Here is a 25336-nt window from a genome sequence, read left to right on the forward strand (position 1 = left end):
GGCAAGGCATATGCCCTCCAGACTGTTCTATCAATCCAAACCCAGTTCTAGCAAGTATTATACATAGCTCCACATTATACATAGAAAACTCTGATGTTCAGACTTGCCAAAGTCACCTATGGCAATAAGTACAAGAGCCTTGTTTTTTTTATTATCAAAGATTTTTTTTTACTTAAACACCATGGTTACAAGGTTGTTCATAATACAGTTGTGTTGTTTTTTTTTTTTGTTTTGTTTTGTTTTTTTTGAATTACAAGTCTTTCATAGTTGTATTTCAGGCATTTAGTAACAGTTAATTAGGGCCATTCCCACTACCAATGTTGACCTCTCTCCACCATAGTTCCCAGCATGCATCCCATACCTCCACCCCTAGTCCCCTGGACTACCAGTGTCACAGGCCCTTTTTGTGTTTGGCTTGTTATAGTTTGGGTCTCTTGATTCTGTTGTCAATGACTTTGGTTTGGGTATTTAGATCTGACCTTTTTTTCACTCAATGTTCCTGAGACTGCTTGGCCTCTGGGCCCCATCCACTTTTTTCTTTATTCAATTTGTAGGAAAACATAGATATGAGACAGAAAAAAGTGATTCAAGTTTAATGGTTCTATGTAAAAGGATGGAGCCCCTAACCAGAATATAAGAAAATTAAAAGAAGAAAAGAAAAAAAAAAAGGAAAAGGCAAGGGAGAGGGACAGGTGTAGCATTTTTTTTTTGGCATAGGCAAATCAAACAATGGGGAAATTAGAAATGAAGTTCCATTGGCCTAAGAGATACAGGATACAGGGTGTCTCTATCCATGAAGCATACTGTCAAAATACCAAGTACAGGCTCCAGCCATCCCAATGGGAAAGACAATCCCAATGTCTCTCTTTATGGTCCCAGAAAAAGTTCTGCTCAGTCGTGGTTGTCAAAGTCAGTATTCTGTAGCTAAAGATCTTGGTTTTTGCACAGGTCCTAGGATAAAGTCTTTCTTTGTGGTCCCCCAAAAATTTCTGCTTAGTCACGGTTGTTGTAGACAGTCTTCTGTAACTAGAGATATTGTTTCTTGTACAAATCCTAGGGCAGTGCATCTTCTGATTTCATCTCACTGTTGGGTAGTAAGGTAGAACAACTTGCCCTTAGATCAAGATTTTACTGTTGCCTTGTTGTCAGGGTGTCTTATGGGCCGAACTGGAGCAAGTTGGTGCAAGGGCAGCATTTGGACCTTCCCCATGGGGAGTTTGATTCCTGGGGCTGTTCTGGGCCCAATATTGGGATCTGAGGTTCAGGGTTGAACAATAGATATCTGATTCATTGAGGCAAGAGCCTCATTTCTAACCAAAGTTTTTCTAATGACTGAATCCCTGTTCTTTTTTTTCTTTTAGTTACTAATTTACTAGGTATGACAAACCATCCCTACCTTAAATTATTTTTATTTATAATAATGTCAGGCTTAGGGGCTGGAGCAATGGCACAGCAGCAGGGCCTTTGCCTTTCACGCAGCTGACCCAGGACGGAATGTGGTTTGCTCCCCCAGTGTCTCATATGGTCCCCCAAGCCAGGAGCATTTTCTTAGCTCATATCTAGAAGTAACCCCTGAGCTTCACCGGGTGTGGCCCAAAAATTAAAAAAACAATGTCAGGCTTACTTTTTTATCTTGCACAAAATTTCAGAGACCCTTCCCTCAGGGAATATATATATATATGCTTTAAAGATTGACATCTTGGAGAAGCCCAACCCCGGAACTTGATATTGACATAATGCTATTCACCACATTTAAAAAAAAGTTAAGTAAAAATAGATTTTATTTGGAGGTACTGAGGAAGGAGAAGAAGAGGACAAAGAGGAGAGAGAGTAATGAGTACAGCCCTCAAGAGAAAATGTGGGTTTCTCCAAAGGCAGAGAAAGACCTGGTACACAACCCAGCATGAAAGTAGAAAAGTCCGGGCCCGGAGAGATAGCGGTGTTTGCCTTGCAAGCAGCCGATCCAGGACCTAAGGTGGTTGGTTCGAATCCTGGTGTCCCATGTGGTCCCCGTGCCTGCCAGGAGCTATTTCTGAGCAGACAGCCAGGAGTAACCCCTGAGCACCGCCGGGTGTGGCCCAAAAACTAAAAAAAAAAAAAAAAGTAGAGAAGTCCACATCTCAATAGGGGAGATATAGGCCTCATGTGCTCAGATACTATATACCCAGGCAACAAACACATGTGCACCATAATGCTATTCACCATTCAAAACATCTGAGTCAGGTAGCACCATTTGACCCGTTGGTCCTCTTTATTTTGACCCAAATCCAATCTCAGTAACACAGTGCTTTCAATTGTTGTATCTTCTTAAATTTACTTCCTAATCTGGGGAAGTCCTTCACATAATTTTTAGTTATTTATAGACTTTGGAACTTGTAAAAGTTACTGCCTTTTTAATATATAATGTTCCTCAGTTTATATATTTTAGATATTTTTAAGGATCAACCATCACATAACCATAGCTGTACATTATTTGTATGGGAACATACTTATTGACAAGACACTACACTCAAATGAAAGTCACTTTTGATTTTGTTCATTACAATGCCTTCTACACTCATGAATGATAATACATTTATCTGTGATATACATTTTATTTAGCCTACTCACCATGTCTGCCTATAATTAAGTACATCTATTTTCATGGTCTCTTGGCAGCTTGCTCTGAACAAGTCCATAGTCATACACATACCAAAGTAGAAATTATTCCTCTAAATTTAAAGACTCTATAGAGAGTTGGTACAGTCAGAAAACATATGTTTACTATTTCCTACTACATAATGTCTATGATTTTTGTTTTTTTAATTCCACACTGTAACAGATTTTCAGGTGTTGAACCTCACAGCTACCTTTGAGACATATCATCTTATCTTGCACAATCAAACTATTGTGCAATGAATAAAGATTCTGAGTCTGTGATTTGACCAAGACCTCACATATACTACAGAACTATATGGAGATTCTAAAGCAGTTATACTTCCAGATAAGATAAAAAAAATCTTCTTATCTACATGACTAATTTTCTGCAAAAACATCTGTAATTTCCCTATACAGCCATTAGGAGAGATGAAGTCATGAAATTTTCCTATACATGCATGGAAATGGAAACTATTATGCTGAGTGAAATAAGTCAGAGGGAGAGAGATAGACACAGAATAGTCTCACTCATCTGTGGAATTTAAGAAAAATAGAAGGCAGTATTTTAATAATACCCAGATACAATAGAAATAAAGGCTGGAAGAACTGATTCACAATATGAAGCTTACCACAAAGAGTGTTAAAAGCAGTTAGAGAAATAGCTACACTAACAACTATCATGACAATATTAATGAGTGAGAGAAGTAGAATGCCTGTCTTGAATACAGGTAGGGGGTGGAGGAGGAGATGCGGTCATTGGTGGTGGGAAGGTTGTATTGGTGAATGGGGAAATATTCTTTTTATGACTACAACCCAACTATAAACATATTTGTAATCATGATGCTTAAATAAAGATATTTTTTAAAAGAAAATAAATAAAAGACACTTTTTTGAAAAAAAAAATCTGTGATTCCTTTATTTCCTGTTTTCCAAATACCTTTCCTGATTCAGTTCTATAACGTTCAGTTTTAAGATCAAGGGAGAGTTTCTAATTGAGGAGGAAGGAACTATATTTTTATTATCCTAGTATTTATTGAGTACTGACTAGAGGTGTGACAGTATTCTAAATGATTGGTATGTGTGGTCCCTCTGAATCTCTTAACAACTCTAAAAAAGAAGGTACCAATACAATTCAGGGTGAGCTTCTTAGCATTCATCCTTATCTGAATGTTCTTTCTCTTCAGCACCCAAGAGGATTATACTCCCCACCCCTGTCACTGTTGGGCAGAGCCATTTTTCTAAGACCAGCCAATGAGCTGGAGGCAAAAGTGAAGTGCCATTCCCGCACTGAAGCCCTTCATTGTTGATGCTCAGTGAGCTGTGCAGGAGCGAGCTGTGCACCATCTGTTGCCTTGCTCTGTGGCAACTATGAGGCTTCCTTGGGGAGCCCACAGATTTGACTTCACTCAAAAATACTTCTAAACACTATTCAAGAATGGAAGTGGATGCTTGCTTAGAGAAATTAGCCCTAAGCCAGGCAACAGACAATCACCCTAATCTCAGTGTCTTAATGCAAAGTGTATATCCCTCATTGGCTCAGTCCCATATAGCTTAGATGTTTCCACCATGTGGCTTTTTCATCTGAAACATGTACTCTCAAATCACTGAGATAGGGATAGTAATAATAGGCAGAAAACCCAGAATCTTCCCTGCTTGCCTCTTGTCTGAGTGCCATCAGCCATTTCTTTCCTTGTCAGATCCTATGTCCTTTCAACTCACTCCCTTCTCCTTCTGCAATGTCCATACTCCTTCTCCTGTAGGTCTGAGAACCTCTGAGAAGATCTTACTTCTATTCATGTGCTATCTCTTCTGACTGTACTTCATATACAGTATTTCTCAGGATTCACCTTCTTCAGAATTATAAAAACCATTTGCTTTTTTATACAAATTCTGAGGCATCCATGGACTCCTGGGACCATGGCCCGGTATTCCGCCTTTTCCTCTTACTGAGGAACTTCTTGGTGTCTAGGGGTGTTTTAAAACTATTGTAGAGTTTGCAGGCCAGATAAGAATTAGGCAAACTTTAGTGATTTATATTTTTTCATGAATTCACATACAATCAATTCCATTATTTTACTTATTTCTCAAAAATTTACATTTATACTTCAAGGCATTCATAAAAAAAAAACTGCTTAATACCACCATAAAGGAAAGGCTGGTGTCACCATAAAAAAATAGACAACCGTGGGATATCCACACACACAACAGAATAATATTCTGATATAAAATAAAATGAGCTAACAGCAATGATAATAGACTTAGAGAACTGTAAATTTAAAATATTAAATGATAAAAACCAATCTAAAGAGACTAAATACAACTCTAGAATATTCTGAAATGAACCCCACTATATTCTACTGAGTATTTTAGGGTAGAACACAATAGATTTTTAAGGAAGGCTGGTGCTATAATGATATATACAATTCATCCTACATTTGCTAAGGACTTAGACTGTACAAGATCAAGAATGAGCCCTGAGTCTCAGAATAATAGCACAGGAGTTTGAGAAACTGCCTTGCAAGCATATAATTATGACTTCAAATTCCTGGTGTCCTACATGTTCTGAGCACATCTTCACAGCTCTACTATTGAACCAGGCAATTCTGTGGTCTATGATCTTGTGCTGAAAGCATCTGCCACACAGCTAGGTGTATGTAAGCATCACAAAAAGGCTTGAGATTCTTGACAAGCACTAAGATGTACAAGCACTTGGGCCGGAGAGATAGCATGGAGGTGGGGCATTTGCCTTACATGCAGAAGGATGGTGGTTCGAACCCCAGCATCCCATATGGTCCCCTGAGCCTGCCAGGAGCAATTTCTGAGCCTAGAGCCAGGAGTAACCCTTGAGTGCTGCCGGGTATAACCCAAAAAAAGGAAAGGAAAAGAAAAGACGTACAAGTATTAAGATGTACTAAGCACCACAGCAGCCTACCATGAGTGCTGTCACAATAGATTGTTAGATAGTGCTAAGAGAGCTTCAACAATACAAACACTACAACTAAAGGAATATAATGGGGTCATGGATATGACTAAGCAACTAAATGGCTGTATTGCATTCCTGAGACCTAAGTTTGATCCCTTGAATCACAAAAAATTATCATAATAAATCAATAAATAAAATGAATTCAAACTTCCACAGCTGAGTATAAAAGCATGGAAGCCTGATGTGTATCCCCTGAAAAGCACCACTCCTAAAATGTAGAATATCACAGCCAGATATCACCACAATGTCAACAACAAGGAAGAAAAGGGGTAGGGGAAGAAATAAAAAACATATAAATAAGTAATTTTAAAGGCTTTACTAAAATGAATGAGCCCAATGTAAACCATGAACTTTAGTGATAATGATTGTCAGTGTTGATTCATCCAGTTCAATACATGCACCTGCATGTATTGGTGCAAGATGTTGATGGCAAGGGAGGCTTCATAAGTGTCAGGTAGGATGTGGTATGCAAAGTCTCTGTACTTTTAGCTTCCTTTTGCTATGAACTTAAAACTTTGCTTTAAAAAATTGTTTGTTAAAACACACACAGGCCTGGAGAAATAATATAATGAGTAAGGCACTTTTTTGCATATGATTGACCCAGGTTCAATTTCTGGAATTATATGTGGTCCCCTGTGCAGCAGCAAGAGTGATCCCTGAAATCATCTCTGCATACCATTAGGTATGGCCCAAACACTCCTTCCAAAACAAATGATGCACACAAAACAAGCTAGATGAATCTATTCTAACTAGTGATTCTGCATGTTCAAATGTTCTAGCCTGACACCTCTGTGTTTATAAAAGAGACTAATACTCATCATAAAGATGTTAAAGACATTATTGCTCCAATCATATGTTTTTTCTGAACATAATTATCAGTAGAAGAACAAATTGAAAAGAGAACAATATACTCAAAGGAGGATCTAAGTTATTTAATGCTATGTCTGTCTAGGATATTCATCCCACCCCCAAGTCCTCAGAAACACCAGTGTAGACAACATGAAGTACAAACACCTTGCTGTCACATGTAGGACAACTCTTTTCTCTACTACTTTTTCAACATGTTCCTTTAGTAATGAGTTCTGTGGACTTAGAGTCCACAAAGTGTTCTTCTGCGAAGTTCCTGCCAAACAGAGTAGGCTTCTTGATAAAGATCTGTAGGGTTGTCATGATGAAAATGAATAAAGAAAATGATATGAGGTAAGGACCTAGACAGGACTGCACAGCAGTCCAGTTGAGCCCAGCAGAAAATCTGCTGAGCAGAAGATACCAGACTTTTTGTTAGGCACAGAAACAGCTGGGGCTGTTCTGTGGTCAAAGCATAACCTTCCTTAGAGTTTCTGGCTCTCTTAAAACTCCAGTAATGAAGAGCAACAGTTTAAGGGCCAAAAAAGTAGTAAGTGGGTAGGGTGCTTGCCTTGCATTCAGCAGACCCAGGTTCATTTCTAGCACCCTATGGTGCCAGACACACCACTTGGAGTTATCCCTGAAGGCAGAGGCAGGAGTAATCCCTGAACACCAATTGGGGCCCAAAATTCTCCCCGAAAAAGAGCAGCAGTGTAATCTGGAACCTTCATTGGGTCTCTTAGTCCCCTGAGAGAATGAAAGTAAATATCACACCCTCTCAATGAATATTTGCACAATGCTAACTTTTTATGGCTAGTGTTCAAATTCACTATTTTATTCCCCTTTTATAAATCAGAAAACCTACATCTAGGGAAGGCAAGTAAATTTCCCAATTGGGAAGGGCCTAAACTGGAATTTAAGTCCACATTATCTAACTTCAAAGGCTATGTTCACCTCACCTACAACAGAAAAGCATGTTCCTGGACAAATGGTTTCAAGATGAAATAATAATGAGCCCTATGATCCCTATGATTACTAGGATAAATCAGCACTATGTGTGGGTATCCCCTCCCTCAACTTCTTATTTATCCTACCTGAATGATCAGAACTGCCCACACCTGGACTGGGTGGGTAGAGGAGGCTGACTGAGGGGAGAGAGGGGTTAAGAAGGAGAGTTTGAGAGAGAAGTGTGGCAGAAGCAAGAATAGGCAGAAGCGAGAATAAGCTGAAGCGAGAATAGGCCGAAGTGAGAATCAACAGAGAATCAGCATCAGATTCAGTATCAGCAGTTGAACATTATCAAAGAAGCAGCAGCAGTAGCTTCAGCAAAGGGAGTTAGCCAACTGGGAAGCCAGGAAAAAGCAGCTGAAAGGGAGACAGAGGCCGAGAGAGCTAGAAGTAGAGAAGTAGCTGTTAGAGGCCATGTGAGGAAATGTATATGTTAGGTTAGGGCCATAAAATAAAGCTGGCTGACTCCTGGAACTTCATCTGTCTGCTTTGTGAATCTCTCCACCCTCATCCTGCAATCTTCAGACCTGCGAGGCCATAGGGGCTGCAGGAGCCAAGTCGAGCCCAGAAAGGCCTCACCATCCCCCTAGGTGAGGACTCTTTAATTTATATTAAAGCAACAACTATGTATCATTTCTTTTTTTTTTTTTTTTTTTTTTTTTTTTTTTGGTTTTTGGGCCACACCCGGCAATGCTCAGGGGTTACTCCTGGCTGTCTGTTCAGAAATAGCTCCTGGCAGGTACGGGGGACCATATGGGATACCGGTATTCGAACCAACCACCTTTGGTCCTGGATCGGCTGCTTGCAAGGCAAATGCCGCTGTGCTATCTCTCCGGGCCCAACTATGTATCATTTCTGAATTAGAAAAGGGAGTTGGTGGGGGTGGATGGTCTCTCAAAGGGCTATACTTATTCTCCTTTGCTTCACATTTTAATTTATAAACAAAGAAACATATTTATGCACACAAGCACACATACAAATCAGCATTTTGCCATGTGCACACTAAGGAACAGAGACATTGGGATGACCATGTGTCAGGAAGGAGGGGAAAGAAACAATAAATATCGAGTTTTGACTGGATAAAGAGTTGGCCATTAGGGTAGTCTCAAGAATCTTCTTTTGAAGAAATTGACATTAATTCTCTTTAATACCATTTAAAGTAATTTTTCTAAAACTGTGGCCAGAGTGATAGTAAAGTGAGTAGAGTACTTGCCTTGCATGCCATTTGTTCTCTGGCATCCCATATAGTTCCCTGAGTATTTTCAGGAGTGATTACTAAGTATAGAGTCAATAGTAAGCCCTGAGTACTGCCAGAAACCAGAGGACAAAAAGAAAAGGAAGAAAACTAATGCGACCTATCTTCAACATTTCTGAATTCAGAACCTGAAAAAATCCAGTTGAAACTGGGTCCAAAACTGAGGCCCATTTGTGCCTATTTCAGGGCATCATGATCACAGGGTTGGATGATTTCATTTTTCCCTGATCATTTGCATCTACCTGGATCTCAAATTGTAACACTCAACTTTTTATTTTTTGTTTTGTAATGAAGCATATGTAGCCTATTCATACTTGTAACCTAAGTAAAGGGGAATATCCACTGTGTATACTAAGTAATAAGCACAGGTAGGCTCTCTTACATTGGATCCATCATGGGAGGAGGATGGTATGCAGCTCAGGTCACACAGTTTTGCTTGCCAGCCTTTACATCCAGGCTCACTTCCAACTTGGCTTTCTTCCCAGCAAACAAGAAGCTGCTAGCTGCTCACTCATTCCCACACTCCTTTTAGTATTCCCTCCCCCTAGGACCTAGTCTTTCTCCCCAACTCACAGGCTGGGCTTCTTAAACATACCAGCTGGAAATGAGTACAAGAGAAAGTGGGCACTACTGGAGCAGGGATGGGAGAAACACTTCACATCTCTCCTTTCTTCCTCAGGATCTTTTGAAGAGCTGGTTTATGCCTGCCTTACCAGATTTATTAACAAACTCTGGAGCCACTCTGTGTGACTCAGATAGAAGCCACACCTAAGGAGTCAGCCAGCCCATCACAAGCAGATGCAGACTGGAAAATGATGTGGGATTATCCCAAAGTGAACACTGCAGCAGATCAGCAGACAATAGAGGTGAGAATCACTCCAAAAGAGTCCAGACACCAGGTGTCTTCCCTCCTTTACCCTGTGCTCTGTCTGTTAAAGAGAGACAGATGTACTGTGTTTGGTTTGTGCTTTTGCATGCAAATAATAGTGGAATCTGAGAAGTAGTAAAGAATCTGAGTGTGGTTCTGGAACATCCTTCTCTCATCTCTTAGGAAGGAATTAATGAGTCCTGAGTGAAAAGAGGGTCCTGCAAGCTTCCATTTCTACTAGGACCAGGTGGGCTGGGATGATTACTCAAAGGGCCAAAGCTCTTGCTTTCTATCTAGAATCATGGAGTCCTTTCCCTGAACTGCATGTTTCTTCTAAACACTGTCAGGAGAAGCACTAAGTAAATCAATACACACATACATAAATAAGGGCTGGGAGATAGCCCAGCAGTTATGGTTCCTGACTGTCTTGAACCTGACTCAAGTTTGATTTCCAGCACCACAGGGTCTACCAAATATCATCACATCACACCCTGCATGGCCTCATGTATATCCAGGATCTGAGCAGCATCAAATCCTCAGATCTTAATTTAACTACCAATCCAGCAGGCAAGAATCACCTATGGAAGCCCCAGTCTTTGAGCAGATCTTGGTAGGCCCCCAAACAAGTAAGCATAAAATAAATGTAAACAAAAGAGACCAGAAAACAGACTGAAAAGCTACAGTGGAAAAACCTAATAAAAAATAAAAATACCGGGGCCGGTGAGGTGGCGCTAGAGGTAAGGTGTCTGCCTTGCAAGTGCTAACCAAGGAAGGACCACGGTTTGATCCCCCGGCGTCCCATATGGTCCCCCCCAAGCCAGGGGAAATTTCTGAGCACTTATAAGGCCAGGAATAACCCCTGAGCATCAAACGGGTGTGGCCCAAAAAAACAAAAAAAAAAAAGAAAAGAAAAAAAAATACCTACCCATGACTCTGGGGATAGTGGTTAATAGGAAATTTTCTTTTTTCTTATATAGTTCTACATCCAAGGTCCATACTAGATCTATTACCTAATAATGTGAAATATTTTCTCTTCTATGTGGTATGTATTTGGTGTACACACATGATTCCAGCAGTCACATGATCACCAACAACTTGGAACAGAGATCTTTGGGATCTTTGCTTGAAGACATATTTAAACATACTATGTAATCTATTAACTGGGACTAGTATCCTGAAACAAGATGATATATGATTTGGGAAGAATCAAGATTCATCTTTCTGCTTAGGCTAAAAATCTCTCTGAATACCACCCCCAATTTCATTGCAACAACTCCCAACTCTCAAGTTCAGAAAGGATCTTAAGAGTTTTTATTCCCAGAAATGTATATGATTTCCTGCTTCCCCCTAAGTAGCCTTTAATATCTTGAGAAAGCTTTGAGAAATATAATAGCAAAATCCAAATTATCACTAGAATGGAATCCACTGTGACGCCTGCAGGCAACAGGCTTTCTTTCTGTAGGGGGCCCAACTCTGGCTCATCTTCATTATGACCTGATTCACAGGGTAGTAAGTATATTAACTCAAGGAGACATATATTTTTCTGAACATGTACATCTGGGATTCCTATGCAATCAGCTATGACTTTAATCCTGGAAGGTTCTTTTGTTTAGGATCAAAGTAAGATAGGTAAAAGGTGGCTATTGGGGCAGTAAGAGAAAAGCTTAAATAAGACCACTGGAGTGTCCATATGCCTGTTTAGTGTTCAAGCCTCTCATGGTATAGGATGGAGCAAGAAAAAGGTAGAAAATAAGAGTGACCTAGATCCATGATGGTGTGTATTATACATTCCGTATGAAATGCTTGTTGTGTCAGATATGTCTATCAGGCTAAAACAAAAGTCAGAGGAAAATAAAAGTTCTAAAATCAACACTCTTTTACAGATCTTTGGAGATAGATTTGCCAGGATAAGAAAGTAGAATGTGTTTTTAACAGCTGTTTTATTTACTTTTAAATGTTTTTCCTTTTGCTCATAGGACTCTCTCCTCTCTTTCTGGAGAATCTTTTTTTTTTTTTTTTTTTTTTGGTGGGGAGAAACTATATCCTACCATGCTCAGATTACTCTTGGCTCTGTACTCAGAAATAACTCCTAGGATGAACTGCCTCTGCCTTGTTGTGTGCTGGGCCATGAAACACACCATCCAGAATGTTCCCTGAAGGCACTGATCCAGAGGTGAGCTGTCCCCGCCCACAAAGGGTGAAGCCCAAGGAGCACAGCTTGCTCTACTTTGCTTTGCAGCAGAACATATCTCCTAGCTAATGAACTCCAGCACAACATGAAGAAATTACCACACTACAAGCACTTGAAAGAAGTGAATCAAACACTCCTGAAATTCATTTGGAACAATAAACATCCAAGAATAGCTAAAGCAACCCTTGTGAAAAAGAAGATAGGAGACATCACTTTCCCAAACTTTAACTTGTACTACAAAGCAACAGTCATTAAAACAGCATGGTATTGGGAATAAAGACAGAACCTCAGACCAGTGGAATAGACATGAGTATTCAAAGAATTTTCCATAGACATACAATAAATTAATTTTTAGTAAAGGGGCAAGAAACACAAAATGGAGCAAGGAAAGCTTCTTCAACAAGTGGTGTTAGGATGCCTGGTCACCCACATGCAAAAAAGTGAACTCAGACTTCCATCTAACCCCATGCACGAAGGTCAAATACAAGTGGATTAAAGACCTTGATACCAACGATCATAGCAATCATAATGAGTGAGATAAGTAGAATGCCTGTCTCAAATATAGGCAGGGGTTGGGAAGGAGAGATGGGTGGCATTGATGGTGGGAATGTTGCACTTGTGAAGGGAAGTGTTCTGTTTATGACTGAAACCCAACTACAATCATGCTTATAATCATGGTGATTAAAGATTTTTATATTTAAAAAAGACCTTGATATCAGACCCATAACCGCCAGATATATAGAAGAACACATAGGTAAAACATTCCATGACATTGAGAATAAAAGCACCTTCAAGAAGGAAACATCACTTTCCAAACCAGTGAAAGCAGAGGTAAACAAATGAGACTATATTAAGCTAATAAACTTCTGCATGTTAAAGGAAATAGTGACTAGGATACAAAGACCACCCACAGAATGTGATAGACTATTCACCCAATACCCATCAGATAAGGGTCTAATATCTAAGATATACAAGGTACTGATAGAACTTAACAAGAAAAAAAACTTCTAACCTCATCAAAAAATGTAAAGAAATGAACAGACATTTCCTCAAAAAAGAAATACAAATGGACAAAAGACACAAGAAAAAATGCTCCACATCATTAATCATCTGGGAGTTGCAAATCAGAACAATGATGAGGTACTACCTCATGCCAAAGAGACTGGCACACATCATGCACACACAAACACACACACACACACACACACAAACAATCAGTATTGACTGGGAAGTGGAGAGAAAGGAACTCTCATTCACTGCTGGTGGGAATGCCGTCTACTCGAGCCTTTCTGGAAAACAATATGAAGATTCCTCAAAAAATTGGAAATTGAGCTCCCATATGATCCAGCTATACCACTGTTAGGATATACACTAGGAACACAAAAACACAATACAAAAATACCTCTGCACGCCTATTTTTTATTGCAGCGCTATTTACAATAACCAGAATCTGGAAACACCCCACATACCCAACAATAGATGAGTGGCTAAAGAAATTGTGGTACATATACACAATGGAATCCTATGCAGCCATCAGGAAAAATGAAGTCATTAAATTTTCTTATACATGGATGAACATGGAAACAATTATGCTGAGTGAAATAAGTCAGAGAGAGAGATAGACACAAAATACTCTCACTCATCTGTGGGAATTAAGAAAAATAAAAGACAGTATTTTAATAATATGCAGAGGCAATAGAGATGAGGGCTGGAAGGAGTGGTTCACAATACAGAGTGTTGAATGCAGTTAGAGAAACAACTACACTAACAACTATCAGGACAATGTTAATGAATGAGAGAAGTAGAATACCTGTCTTGAATACAGGCAGGGGGTGGGGGAGGTGGGAGTTGGGAGGCATTGGTGGTGGGAAGGTTGCACTGGTGAAGAGGGGTGTTCTTTTCTATAACTGAAACCCAACTACAAATGTATTTGTAATCATGGTGCTTAAATAAAGATATTAAAAATAAAAAATAAATAAAATGAAATGAGAAAGAAATCACTCCTGGCAGTCTCAGGGGACCATATGAGATGCCAGGGATCAAACCCAGGTCAGTCCCTGGTTGGCCATGTGCAAGGCAAATGCCCTACTACTGTGCTATCATTCCATACCTGTTTCTGAAGGATCTTGCATTCACTTTTGACTGGATTGTCTTTTCTCTTTCCTCTTTTAATAAAATTTTTTATTTTGCTAAAAATTTTTATATAGAGATAGATGTCAAAGAAATAGTGTAGGAGTTAAGGAAGCTCCCTTGCACCCAGTCAGCCTCAGTTTAACCCCTGCTGTCACACAGAGTTCTTTTAGCACTACCAGGAGTCACTCCTGAACACAGAACCAGGAACAGCACATGAGCATCATTGTTTCCAAATCTCCAAAATAAGCCAATAAAAATGAAATAAATATTTTAATACATAGTATGTGAGCCACCACATACCTCTAGGGCCATAACTGTAGCAATTGTTCAACTGTGTGTGGTGATACACTAAATAATGACACAGTTTATTATTATATAGATCTGTAAGATCTACATTCACAGAGTGCTTGTCACATTATGGAGTCTCTAGATTCTCTGAATCTATACAAATCTTCTTTTGTTCCACCCAAGTCCAAACACTTACTAAAATAATCCATATTTTCTTGACTTTTCTCAAAATAGAGCTCTAGGGGAGTGAACCCCTAAAAGAAGAAGAGATGAAGACTGAGACTATTTAAACTCTTTCAGATTTATTTTCTGTTTTGCATTGTGCCTAAAATAGGTCTGCTTTTATTGTGCCTAAAATGGATCCTTACAGCCATGACCACCATGATGGATTTCTTTTTGGTACCCACCTACTAGCTCAGCTCCTTAGGTTTCAGTCTCCCTTCCTTGTTGAGGTATCCATGTGGCTGATGTCTCTTCCTCTTCCAGGTGTTTTACTTCAACCAGACAACCTAAGTCTATTTTTTATGGTTTTTAGTAGCAATAAAGATGTCATCTTTGACTAACTGGGGAAAGGTAGCAATATACCTTCACTTCTCTCTTTCAAAAGGTACTTCTCATTCTCACAGCTTTTAAGCATCCTTCTTGTACCCATGTGGCTGTAATTCACTTTCAACTCTGTGGCTGTATCTTTTTAAGCCCCAGTGATGCCTGGGTTAGATTATCATACTAGTGCCCGGAGAGATAGCACAGCGGCGTTTGCCTTGCAAGCAGCCGATCCAGGACCAAAGGTGGTTGGCTCAAATCCCGGTGTCCCATATGGTCCCCCATGTCTGCCAGGAGCTATTTCTGAGCAGACAGCCAGGAGTAACCCCTGAGCATTGCCGGGTGTGGCCCAAAAAAAAAAAAAAGATTATCATACCATCAGAGGGCAGAGCCATATCTGTCTTATATATACAGACCTTTTTTTTTTTAACTTGATTGATTGGTTTCTGAGCCACACCTGATGGTGCTCAGGGCTTACTCCTGACTCTGCACTCGGAAATAGCCCCTGGTAGGCTGAAGGACCATATGGTCTGCCAGGAATCAAACCAGGAAACCTCTCAGGTTGGCTGCATACAAGATAAATATCCTACCACTGTGCTACCTCTCTGACTTCTTCAGGCCCTTTTTAGTGAAACTGCAGACACAAATAGGCACTTAGTAAAGACTTTTGAACATGGAAACAAAGAAGCAGCATTGTGCCTACATAGGAGCACTGAGTGCATGGGAAGCAATCTACTACTGCTCATGGTGATCTTCCTACTGTAGCCTCAGAAGCAACCGTGCTACTTCTTTTCAATGAGGCAGAAAAGGTACCTTCTTGCCTATGTGACAGAAAAACACTGTTATCATTTAATGTGTGTGATGCTCAGAAAACCCTCATGCAACAGACGTTGGTGAGATATAAAGAGGTTGTGTCATTTTTCTCAGTTTTTCTGGCTTTGGTGAGCTCAGCTTGCCCACCATTATTGTATCTTATTGTACACTATTGCCTACCACCACATTGTACCTCATAGTGAGCTATAGCAACTCCAATCAAAATGGCAAGGAAGAGGTTGCCAGCTGCACTCCTATCCCAAACTCTGATGGTTCTTAAACTCTGTATAATCCCAGTAAATTGCTGAGAAAAGAGAATTTCTCTCTTAGCTTTTAGCATGGATTCAAGTCTCAAGCATTTGTTTAAAACCTCATTTCTCTTCTCTTGCCTTCTTTTCTCAAACATGATAAGCATTCTCACACATAGATCTTGGAACTTACTGTTTGCTCTTCCTCTAGACCTATACATAAGCTAGGTTCTTTTGACTTAGACATTCTATCTAATGCAGTTGCATCTTTCCCAAACCCTCCATTTTCATCCTAGTCTATACCATTTTCTAATGTTCCTTCCAACATAACATTGAATTAGTGGCATTCTACTAGTTTACTTTTCTCTTTCTGTGTCTCATTAGAATGTCAGCTTCAGGAGAGGAGAGACCTCATCTGTTGTGTTCACTCCTAAAAAATAAAAACAGTCCACTGCCTAGATAGCAGCTGGCACACTGTAGGTATTCAATAATCATTTGTTAAATAAATGCATGCATGAATGAATACATGCAACGCCCTTTATAGGTCTGTGCAAAGGTATAACTGGCTGCCTCCTTACCATAATCATTACAAGCTTTTACTAGGAAGAAACCAAATCTTCATTTTTTGGCAGCTTTTCAGTCCCTAGAGCAGTTGCAAATGACTAGGGGGTGGGGAGCTGTTCAGTTCCTTTGTTTGGGCAGAAAATGAAGATATCAGGGAGCAGAGAGAAAGGAACAAGATCTTTGAGTTACTGAGATTGCAGAAGAGCATCCCCCAGGTCAAAGTGTGGACAACTACTGGACAGCTTTCTCCTTCGTCAAAACAAAATACTAAACTCTCTTCCCCCGCCCGTCTCTTTCCCTCTCTCCTTTTATCTCTCTTCTGCAGAGATTTTCTCCTATCTCCCCTTTTGTATCAAGTCTCTGAAATTTTGCAAAAAAAAAAAGTGATTGGCATGTGAGAAAGTATGCCCTCCACATATAACCCATGCCACTTATTGCCACTATACCCAATCTCTTTAAATCTCCTGGCTTCTGCACAGACAAAGAAAGCCACCTGAATAACAACATACATATAAAGTTCTTAATTTGATCCAATCTTAATTCTGACATAACTCCTTATCTCTTGCTCCCACATAACAATAGAACATTGCTTTATTGGAGTAATCTTTTCATACAATGCTTTGTTTATAAAAGAAATGCTCCTAACCCCTGAGCCATTTTATATCATTCTTTTCAAAGCATTTCCCTTACTAATTACCTTTGCATTCTCCCAACCTGCTCATCAAAGAAAAGAGTGATACAAGAAAAGTTGTTTTAAGACCCAGATATGGCAAAAGGGGCTCAGATGTCTAAATAAATTTGATAAAGTTCACACAGAAAGTAAGATCTCATCCAGAATAGCTTTCAAGCCCTGCCAATATCTGGAAACAAGAGTGCTCTTGCCATAAAGCCATCTTCCCAGCAGCCTATGTGACATACAGACCTGAACCAGCTCATATGATAGAAGAATGAGTTTAAGCTTTAGAAAATTACATCATTGTCTTTTGCCAAAGATAAGAAGGGTTCTGGTCGAGCTAGAAAGCTGAACAGGAGCACCCCAAACTGCGGGACCTTTTAGTTGAGGGTCTCAGCCAAGACACTCTGTTTTGTTCTCCACCTGGAAGCCCAGTATAAAAAATGAGAGTTGAAGGAAAGGCACTAAACCTGCACTCTAACCTTTGTCTCAGCTCTGGACAGAACTTCATTGAGACTTAAAGTAACTTTAATCATAAGAGTTCTCACTCTCAGTTTCTTTGGTTATTCAAGCTGAGATCTATGTCACCTCATAATGTCCAGTCATCCTCTGTTCCTGATGTGTTTGCCATCTAGTCAAAGAAGGGGTGTAAAAAATACCTGCTGAACATGCCACTCAGGGAGCCAGTTCTCAATAAGAGTCAAAGACACAGGGGGCCACCCACACAGAACTTACTGCCTGATCACTTGTGCAAGGAGCTCCCAGAAGATTTCGCTATACCTCTGGAAAGAGATTAAAGTGACCACACAGCCCAGACCAATTTCCAATTGGATGTTTCTTCTCCTAACATCTCTAACTAGATCTAATTTTCTTTTCTGTTTGTTTTATTTTGCTTAGGGACTACTACTGCCAAAGGTGATCAAGGCTTATTCCTGGCTCTCCACTAAGAATCACTCTTGGTGTTGCTCAGGGGATCATATGGGTTTTCAGGTATGAATCCAGGTTAGCTGTGTGCAAAGCAAGCACCCCACTGTACTAGGTCTCAGGCCCTTAGATCAAATTTTCAGGGGAATATTTAACTGAGATTCTTTAGAAGTATGTACTTTTTCTATCTAGCTCTCCAGACACCAGATTGAAAGGAGAGCTAGAAGGGATGGCATGAGTGTTTGTGAAAGTCTGAGGGACAAGAAAAATGCTCAGACTTGGAAAGTCTCTGTTTCATGACTTCTTGGCTTTCCCTGTCCTGGATGGTGAAAGTTTGAGTGATAATACAAATTGTTGCAACAACATATGAGAAAGTAATACATCAGATTCCCTATTCTATTAAGCTCACTCAACTCTACTTCCTGCTTTGAACTTGAGTTCAAAGTAAAACTTGAGTCTACCAATTTGAGTTTTAGTAGACTGTAATGTCTTCTTGGACCTCACATTTCCTTTTCAATTACTAACGCAAACTGCTGAGAATACATAGAGAATATTGAAGTGCATGCTTTCAAAGTGAAGGAAAAGACTCAGCCTCATTGAGCTTCAGTCTATAAAACTAAAAAACTGAGGACAAGATTTCAACATATTTAAAGAGAGGACAAATGGCCAAACTCTAAATCAAAAACAGAAGGGGCAAAATGTCACTGACAACAAATCACAGAAAAAGGCAATAAGCATGAAGTGACCATCAAGTTTCTTTTCTTCATTCACCATTTCTGTCTTCTGAATTTCCTATTTTGAGGATGCTTATGGAATTCAGGGGTGGAATTAAAGATTCTGGCATTAAAAATAAATGTAAAGTTGAAGCTACAGCTGAGCCCTAGGCCTCATCAATAACCAGGTATCTCTTGAATAAACTTAAATGTCAGAATTTCCATTGAGCTCTTACCATGTGTGGTCCTCATACTACCATAAGAGATTTCCTTATGGTAGCAAGCAGTGGAGTTCGAATCTGTGAAAACTGAAGATACCACTAGGGAACAGGAGAAAGGAAAGGAGTCTCACCTGTTCTGGCCCCTGGAAGCAGATGCGGCAGAGTGGGGTCCTCATGCCACTGTCCAGGCTGCTGCCAAGTGAGTAGCAATCCTCAGCCTTCCCCTTACAGAAGTCATCTGAGGAGGCACTGCTGAGCAGCAAGGCAGGTTGCTCTGTGGCTGGGCTGCCCCACTCATCTTCCACAGAAGAAGGTGGCAAAAGTGGTGGAGGTGGCACAGGCGGCGTCTCCCTGCCGACTCCTTCTCGAGTACCCCTCCAGGCTGCCCACCCCCCGGCACCCAGAGCCGGAAGAGTGTTGTTGCTGGCTGCCAAACCGGGGGGCTGGGGGTCACCGTGCATGGGCAGGGGCGTTGGAGGAGGGGGGCGCCGCAGTAGGAAAACCTTCAGGTTGTTGAAGAGCATGCGGCAGCGGCACTTGAGGAGACCCTGGTGGCGCAACATCTGGGGAGCCTGGGCGCTTGGTCCACAACAGTAACAGGCACAGTAGCAGCACCACCACCACAGCAGCCCACTCGGGGGCACCAGCATGTGCCCAGTAGAAGCAGAGAGCCCTGGAGGGGCAGCCGGAGTCGTTGCTGAGGAAGATAGGATGGTTTGGGAGGTCCAAGCGAATCTGAATGCAGAGGAGTTTGCTTTCTCACTGTCTCATACAAGTAGCAAACAGATTACACCCCAAGAACTGAGAACTGACTTAGTGATTCTGAAGTCTACCTGGTAAGCCTCCCAAAATGTTTTCCTCCCTTCCTGCACCCTACTTTAGACTTTGCACAGGGTATCTACTTTCTCCCTTTCAGCTGTGGGCCCTACTAGAGGGTAAACCAAAAATGAAAAAAGTTGAGGTTGGGTACTTAGGGCCTTTAAATGAAGATTGCTAGAAAGTTTCCCCAAGAGAAGGTTATTGAAGTTTCTCAAATTCCTCTGCTGTGGAAAATCTCTTTTATGGAGGGGGTGAATGGGAGAGCATCGGAAATGAAATGGATGGATGGAGCTGGGCTTTCAGGCAACTAGTTCAGGGAAAAAGTGAAGCTGCTTATGCAAGGGCAAGAAAGTAGTTTTCCTCGGGACTAAGGAGACTGGGAATGAAGATGGGAGTAAACTGAGGAGGAGAAGTCTGGGAGAAGTTTGAATTCTCCTGGGCTGAGAAACTGGGGCAATAAACACCCAGAAGCACCACCGTGGTTTTTTAGAGGCAGGACAGGATCGCAGGTGAATCTGGGCAAGGGGCTTGTGCTTTGCCTCAGTAGCCTAAGAGCCACACGGAAAGTGGGAGAAGCCAATTTGGAGGAGGGAAGTGGAAAAATAAGGGATTGGCAAGGAGGAAAGAAAGTGAGGTGTGGGGGGAGAGGAAAGATCGGTTAACCCTCGCAGGATCTCCTCTTTCCTGAGCATTAAGATCCTGATCCAAGGAAGGTTGAGGAGGAAGGCTGGAGGCTGTAGAGCAAAGAAAGGGAGCGAAGAACAGGGACAGGAGAAAGGACAGGCGGAAGGAGTAGTTACATGGTCTCAGCCCCCAGACCACCCCTGCTACATTCAGTAAATCCACGGTCCCCTCCCCGTAGCTCCATCAAAGGTCTCTTCTTGCTAGGGACGAGGGTCGGGGCTGGTGGGTGGCCTCGCCTTCAGCTCCGTTTCCTCCTCTGGACCGGTGTCACCCTTCTCCTCTGGCTGGGCTCTGCCCTCGGCCGCCGCCGAAGCTTGGGTAGAGGCGGAGGCTGCAAAGACTCCTCGTCGGCGTCCGGGTGGTCCGGGTGTCGTCTCCGATGCTCGGGGTGCTCGGGCTCGTCCTCGGGCTGCTGTTCGCCGTCCGGCGCGACCGCGACTCCCGGCTTCATGATCCTCCACCTCCTCCTCCTCCTTCCCGGGGGGCCGGCCTTGAGCCCCCGCGCCCAGGCAGCGCTGCCATGCAACCAGAGGCGAGGCAGGCGCTGGGGTGGGGGTGGCTGGGAATGAGGAGGGAAAGAAGGAAGGGAGGGAGGGTGGAGGATAATAAAGAAATGAAATAACTCTCGTGGACGGATGAGAATTCGGTCCTCAAAGGAGCTGGCAAGAGTGCTCCCGGGGGTGCTGGGGGTGGAGGGTGGCGGCTGCAGGGACTCTGGAACCCGCTGCCCCCAATGCCTCCACCCTGGGCGGCCTCGGCTGGCTCTCTGCCCCACCCCTCGCCCCTCCCTCCTCGCCGCTGTCTCTGGCTGGCTGGCTGGGCTTGCTGTTGCTATCTCTCTCCGCGAGGCATCGAGGGAAGGCTGGTTGGAGCTGCCAGCTCAAGGTGGGGAGGAGAGAGCCCAGCAGAGGGACCGAGGTGAGTGCCAGCCGCTACTTGATTCCCAGGCGGAGTCCTCGAGACACACCCCAGACCCGTGCCTAAAGATATCGCATCCGAAGACGAAAGGAAGCGCATCAGCTGGCAAGCTGCCGCCAGGTGTTGTCTTCCGGCCCGTTGCTCGGCAGCCGCCGCCGCCACAGGGGCCCCCCTCGCTCACTCCTCCAAAGGGGTGGTGCTGGAAGCAAGGTGGGGCAGGACGCGGGGCTTTCTGGCCGTCCGAGCGCTGGAGACGCGGTTCCCGGGGCGGAGAAGACGCTCAGCTCGCTACTGCTGCCGCCGCCGCCGCCGCCGCCGCCGCCGCTGCCGCTGGATTCAGCACCAGAGCAAGTGGACAGCTCCCACCCAGACCCCGCGCGCGTCACGCCCGTGGGGGGCCCTGACGCAGACGCCGCCGAGGGATGGGTGGGGGACGAAAAAAAGGAAAAGGGGGAAGAGGGGATGAGGGAGAGGAAGAGAGCGAGAGGAGAAGTGAGAGAAGGAAGGGACCTGGGGGGAAAGGAAGGATGGAGGTGGAGGGATTTAAGAAGGGAGGAGGATAACGGAAAGCGGGGTGCAGGGGAGCAATTCAGGTGCTAACTAGTGCGAATAGTGCGGTTGTAGAATTTCTTCCCACAGTATACTGTCACCGCCCCCATGGACGCTCATACACACCCATTCCTTGCTGATAAAAAAAAAAAAAAACACTTAAAGCCTGCAAGGTTTAGAAGAGGTAAAGTTTTGTGATTCTTTTATTTTTAAGACAACTTATTTTTTAATTTATTTACTTATTTATTTTTTGTTTTTGGGCCACATCTGAGGACTCTCAAGGATTACTCCTTAAGAAATCGCTCTTGGGCCCGGAGAGATAGCACAGCGGTGTTTGCCTTGCAAGCAGCCGATCCAGGACCAAAGGTGGTTGGTTCGAATCCCGGTGTCCCATATGGTCCCCCGTGCCTGCCAGGAGCTATTTCTGAGCAGACAGCCAGGAGTAACCCCTGAGCACTGCCGGGTGTGGCCCAAAAAACAAAAAAAATATTGCTCTTGACAGACTTGGGGGACCATATGGATGCCGGGAATCAAATCCAGGTCCGTCATGGGTAGACTGCGTGTAAGGCAAATGCCCTACCGCTGTGTTATTTCTCTGACTCAGTTTTGTGATTTTTGTTCTGAAGTGGGGTCTTGATGGAAGATTAAATTTCTGGAGACTAGGAATTCATTGAAAAGATGGAATGCTGCAAAGAGAAAAATGCTAGCACCTTTTTTTTTTAAACCAGTTTCTTCTTTTAGAATTTAAGTCGGGTGGGATATGGTTTTTCTAACTCTTGTGACAGAACGTACTTGAGTTTATATATATATATATATATATATATATATATATATATATATATATATATATGTGTGTGTGTGTGTGTATACATATATATATTTGATTAATAGATTGTAACTACCATCTCCATCATCAGTTATCGTTACTTCATACTTTAAGTTTCGAGTCACAAGACACCAGAACAATGTCATAGCATCATCTTTACCAATATCTTTAGTCTTCCCTTACCCAAGCATCTCATTGAGCCACTGACAAAGGATAATTGAAAATAGATTATTTCTTTCATGATTTCTGAGTTAAGAGAGTTTCTCCACCACCACCACCACTCCACCTCCTCCTCCTCCACCACCACCACCACCAAAAAGAGAGTTTCTCTAAATGTGAAACTGCAAGAAGAACTTAAAATGGTTTGTCTGTATATATATATTTAATTTTTTGTCTTGTTTCTGTTTTCCTCTCTTCCTTAACTTCACCTGTTTGGGTTCTGCTTGGTACAAAAACCTACAAGAAAAAGTCTTGCCTTGGATAATAGCTCAGGTCAAAACCAAGGCACAGAGATGATGGAGCCTGACACCCTCACCCCCAAATGCACCAGCAATATAATATAGTGTAGCATATGAAAAAGTTTCCATAAGATGATTCTTGGAATTGTATATAAAAGTGTTTCCTTAGGATTGTTCTGTGACTTTTGCCCCACCTAACCCTTCCAGGTGGGGCGCTGTGGAGTTGGCAATAAATAGCTTGAGGGACAGGAGTGAGGGGTCCTTCTGTGAAAAAGCTGCTGGCTGCAGGAGGATTCTCTGGCTCTCCTTGCCCGATCTTTTAAACCCTATCGTTCTTGTCTGTGTGGATTATTATTTGCTGCGGATAAATATTACCAAGGTCTTCCCCCGAAAGGGGACAAGGGGATGGGAAGTAATTTCTCATTCTGGGGACTGTTCTTGGATTCACAAATACCCAGCCAAGATAACGGCGAAGATATCTTGCAATATAGCACCATTTCTTCTTACAAAGGCATACTAAAAAAGGAGAAATTTTATGTATAGAATCAAGCTCTTGAATTTTACAATACAGGGATAAGAACTCATACATGTTACAATACAGGGGCACCTCCCACCTTGAACATATGTCATGTGGTCCCAACTTAGACTCCAGGTGATTAGACAGTGACAGTCCAATCCCATACCCTAGATCCCAGACATAAAACCAACACAGTTCTCTGCAACAGCTCCAGGAATGTCCAGGGACATTCTTAATACTGCTTTGACACCAACATGGGCCAGTTTTGATATAACATCCTGACAATGAGGAAATGGCAACAACTTGATCTAAGAGAAGGTTGTCTTACCTCATCACGTAATGATAGAATATAATCAGAAGATACATCATCCTTTCATCTGTGCAAAAGTCAAGATCACTTACTACAGAAGACTGATTGTGACAATCATGACTGGGCAGAATGTATCCCAGGACCAATAAAAAAGAACCTAGTCTAGGCTTTGGGTACAACAACCAAGATCTCTAATTCCAGAGGTCTGACTGTTACAACTGCAAATGAGCAGATCTTCTGGAAACATAATAAAAGACTCTATCCTAGGCTTTGTCCTAGGACCAGTGTAAAATCCAAGACCACCAACTACAGAAGACTGATTAAGACAACAATGATGGAACAGAACTTCTAGAACCATAAAGAAAGACTTCATTGTGGGCTCCATCCTATGACTTGTGCAAATACCAAGATCTCTAGCTACAGAGGCCTGATTTTATCATCCACGATGGAGCAGAAAGTTTCTAGCCACCACAAAAAGACCTAGGGGAGAGTAAAAGAACATGTACGGAGCCTGTAGTTATTCCCATGACAGTATAATTCAAGGGTGGAGAAACCCTGTACCTCTTAGGCCAAGGGAATTCCCTTTCTAATCTTTCCAATATTTACTGTGCCTATGCAAAAAAAAAGAAGAAGCACAAATTATTTTTTTTGGTTTGTTATTGTTGGTGGGTTTTTTCCCCCACTTTTTTCTTTTTATTTTTTGTGCTATGTTTTGTTTTTATTTCAGAACCATGGTTATTGTGAGGTTGTTGTCTTTATTGCTGTGGTGCTTTTCGTTTTTTTTTGTTTGATTTTTTGTATTGTTGTTATGTTTTTCTTCCTTTTTCCTTTCATCTCTTAAATTGATATTTATAACCTCTAGAAGGACTCCTCCCATTTTTTGCTTGTTTGATTTTTCCCCATTTTACTTTTTCTTTTCTTCAAACAGAACCACATAACTTGAGCCATCTTATTCCGCCTCACAAATTGAGGGGGAAATAATGGATGGTACCAAGACCAAACAGTTGTATGAACATTAGTAGAAACAAAAATGATCAGACTCAAACACCAAATCCAAAGCCAACAACACCAGAATGTATAGCCAATTTACAACAAGCTAGACACAGAGGGGATCACTTATACTAGCAGCCGAGGGAGTGGAGTAGGAGGGAGATATGGGATGCATGCTGGGAACAGGGAGGGAGAGAAGAGAACATTGGTGGTGGGAATGCCTCTGATTTAATGTCACTATGTACCTAAAATGTTACTGTGAAAGATTTGTAATCCACTTTGGTCAAAATAAAAATTATTATAAAAAATGGTTTGTCTGTACAAGACTTTGTAGATTTTGTAGATCCTAAGCAATAG

General features: G+C 41.9%; 1 protein-coding gene across 1 annotated transcript in view; it reads right to left on the reverse strand.

Moving 5' to 3' along the window:
• The window catches only part of MARCHF4 (membrane associated ring-CH-type finger 4), a 143426-nt gene extending 122802 nt beyond the window's left edge, over positions 1–20624 (reverse strand). The window contains exon 1 of the mRNA XM_049770365.1: positions 19040–20624. Within this exon, the coding sequence (XP_049626322.1) occupies positions 19040–19558 (519 nt within the window). The 5' untranslated portion in view covers positions 19559–20624. The remainder of the gene's footprint in view (positions 1–19039) is intronic.
• Positions 20625–25336: the final 4712 nt, after the last annotated feature.

This window comes from Suncus etruscus, chromosome 1, assembly GCF_024139225.1.
Source record: "Suncus etruscus isolate mSunEtr1 chromosome 1, mSunEtr1.pri.cur, whole genome shotgun sequence".
NCBI classification, from domain to species: domain Eukaryota; kingdom Metazoa; phylum Chordata; class Mammalia; order Eulipotyphla; family Soricidae; genus Suncus; species Suncus etruscus.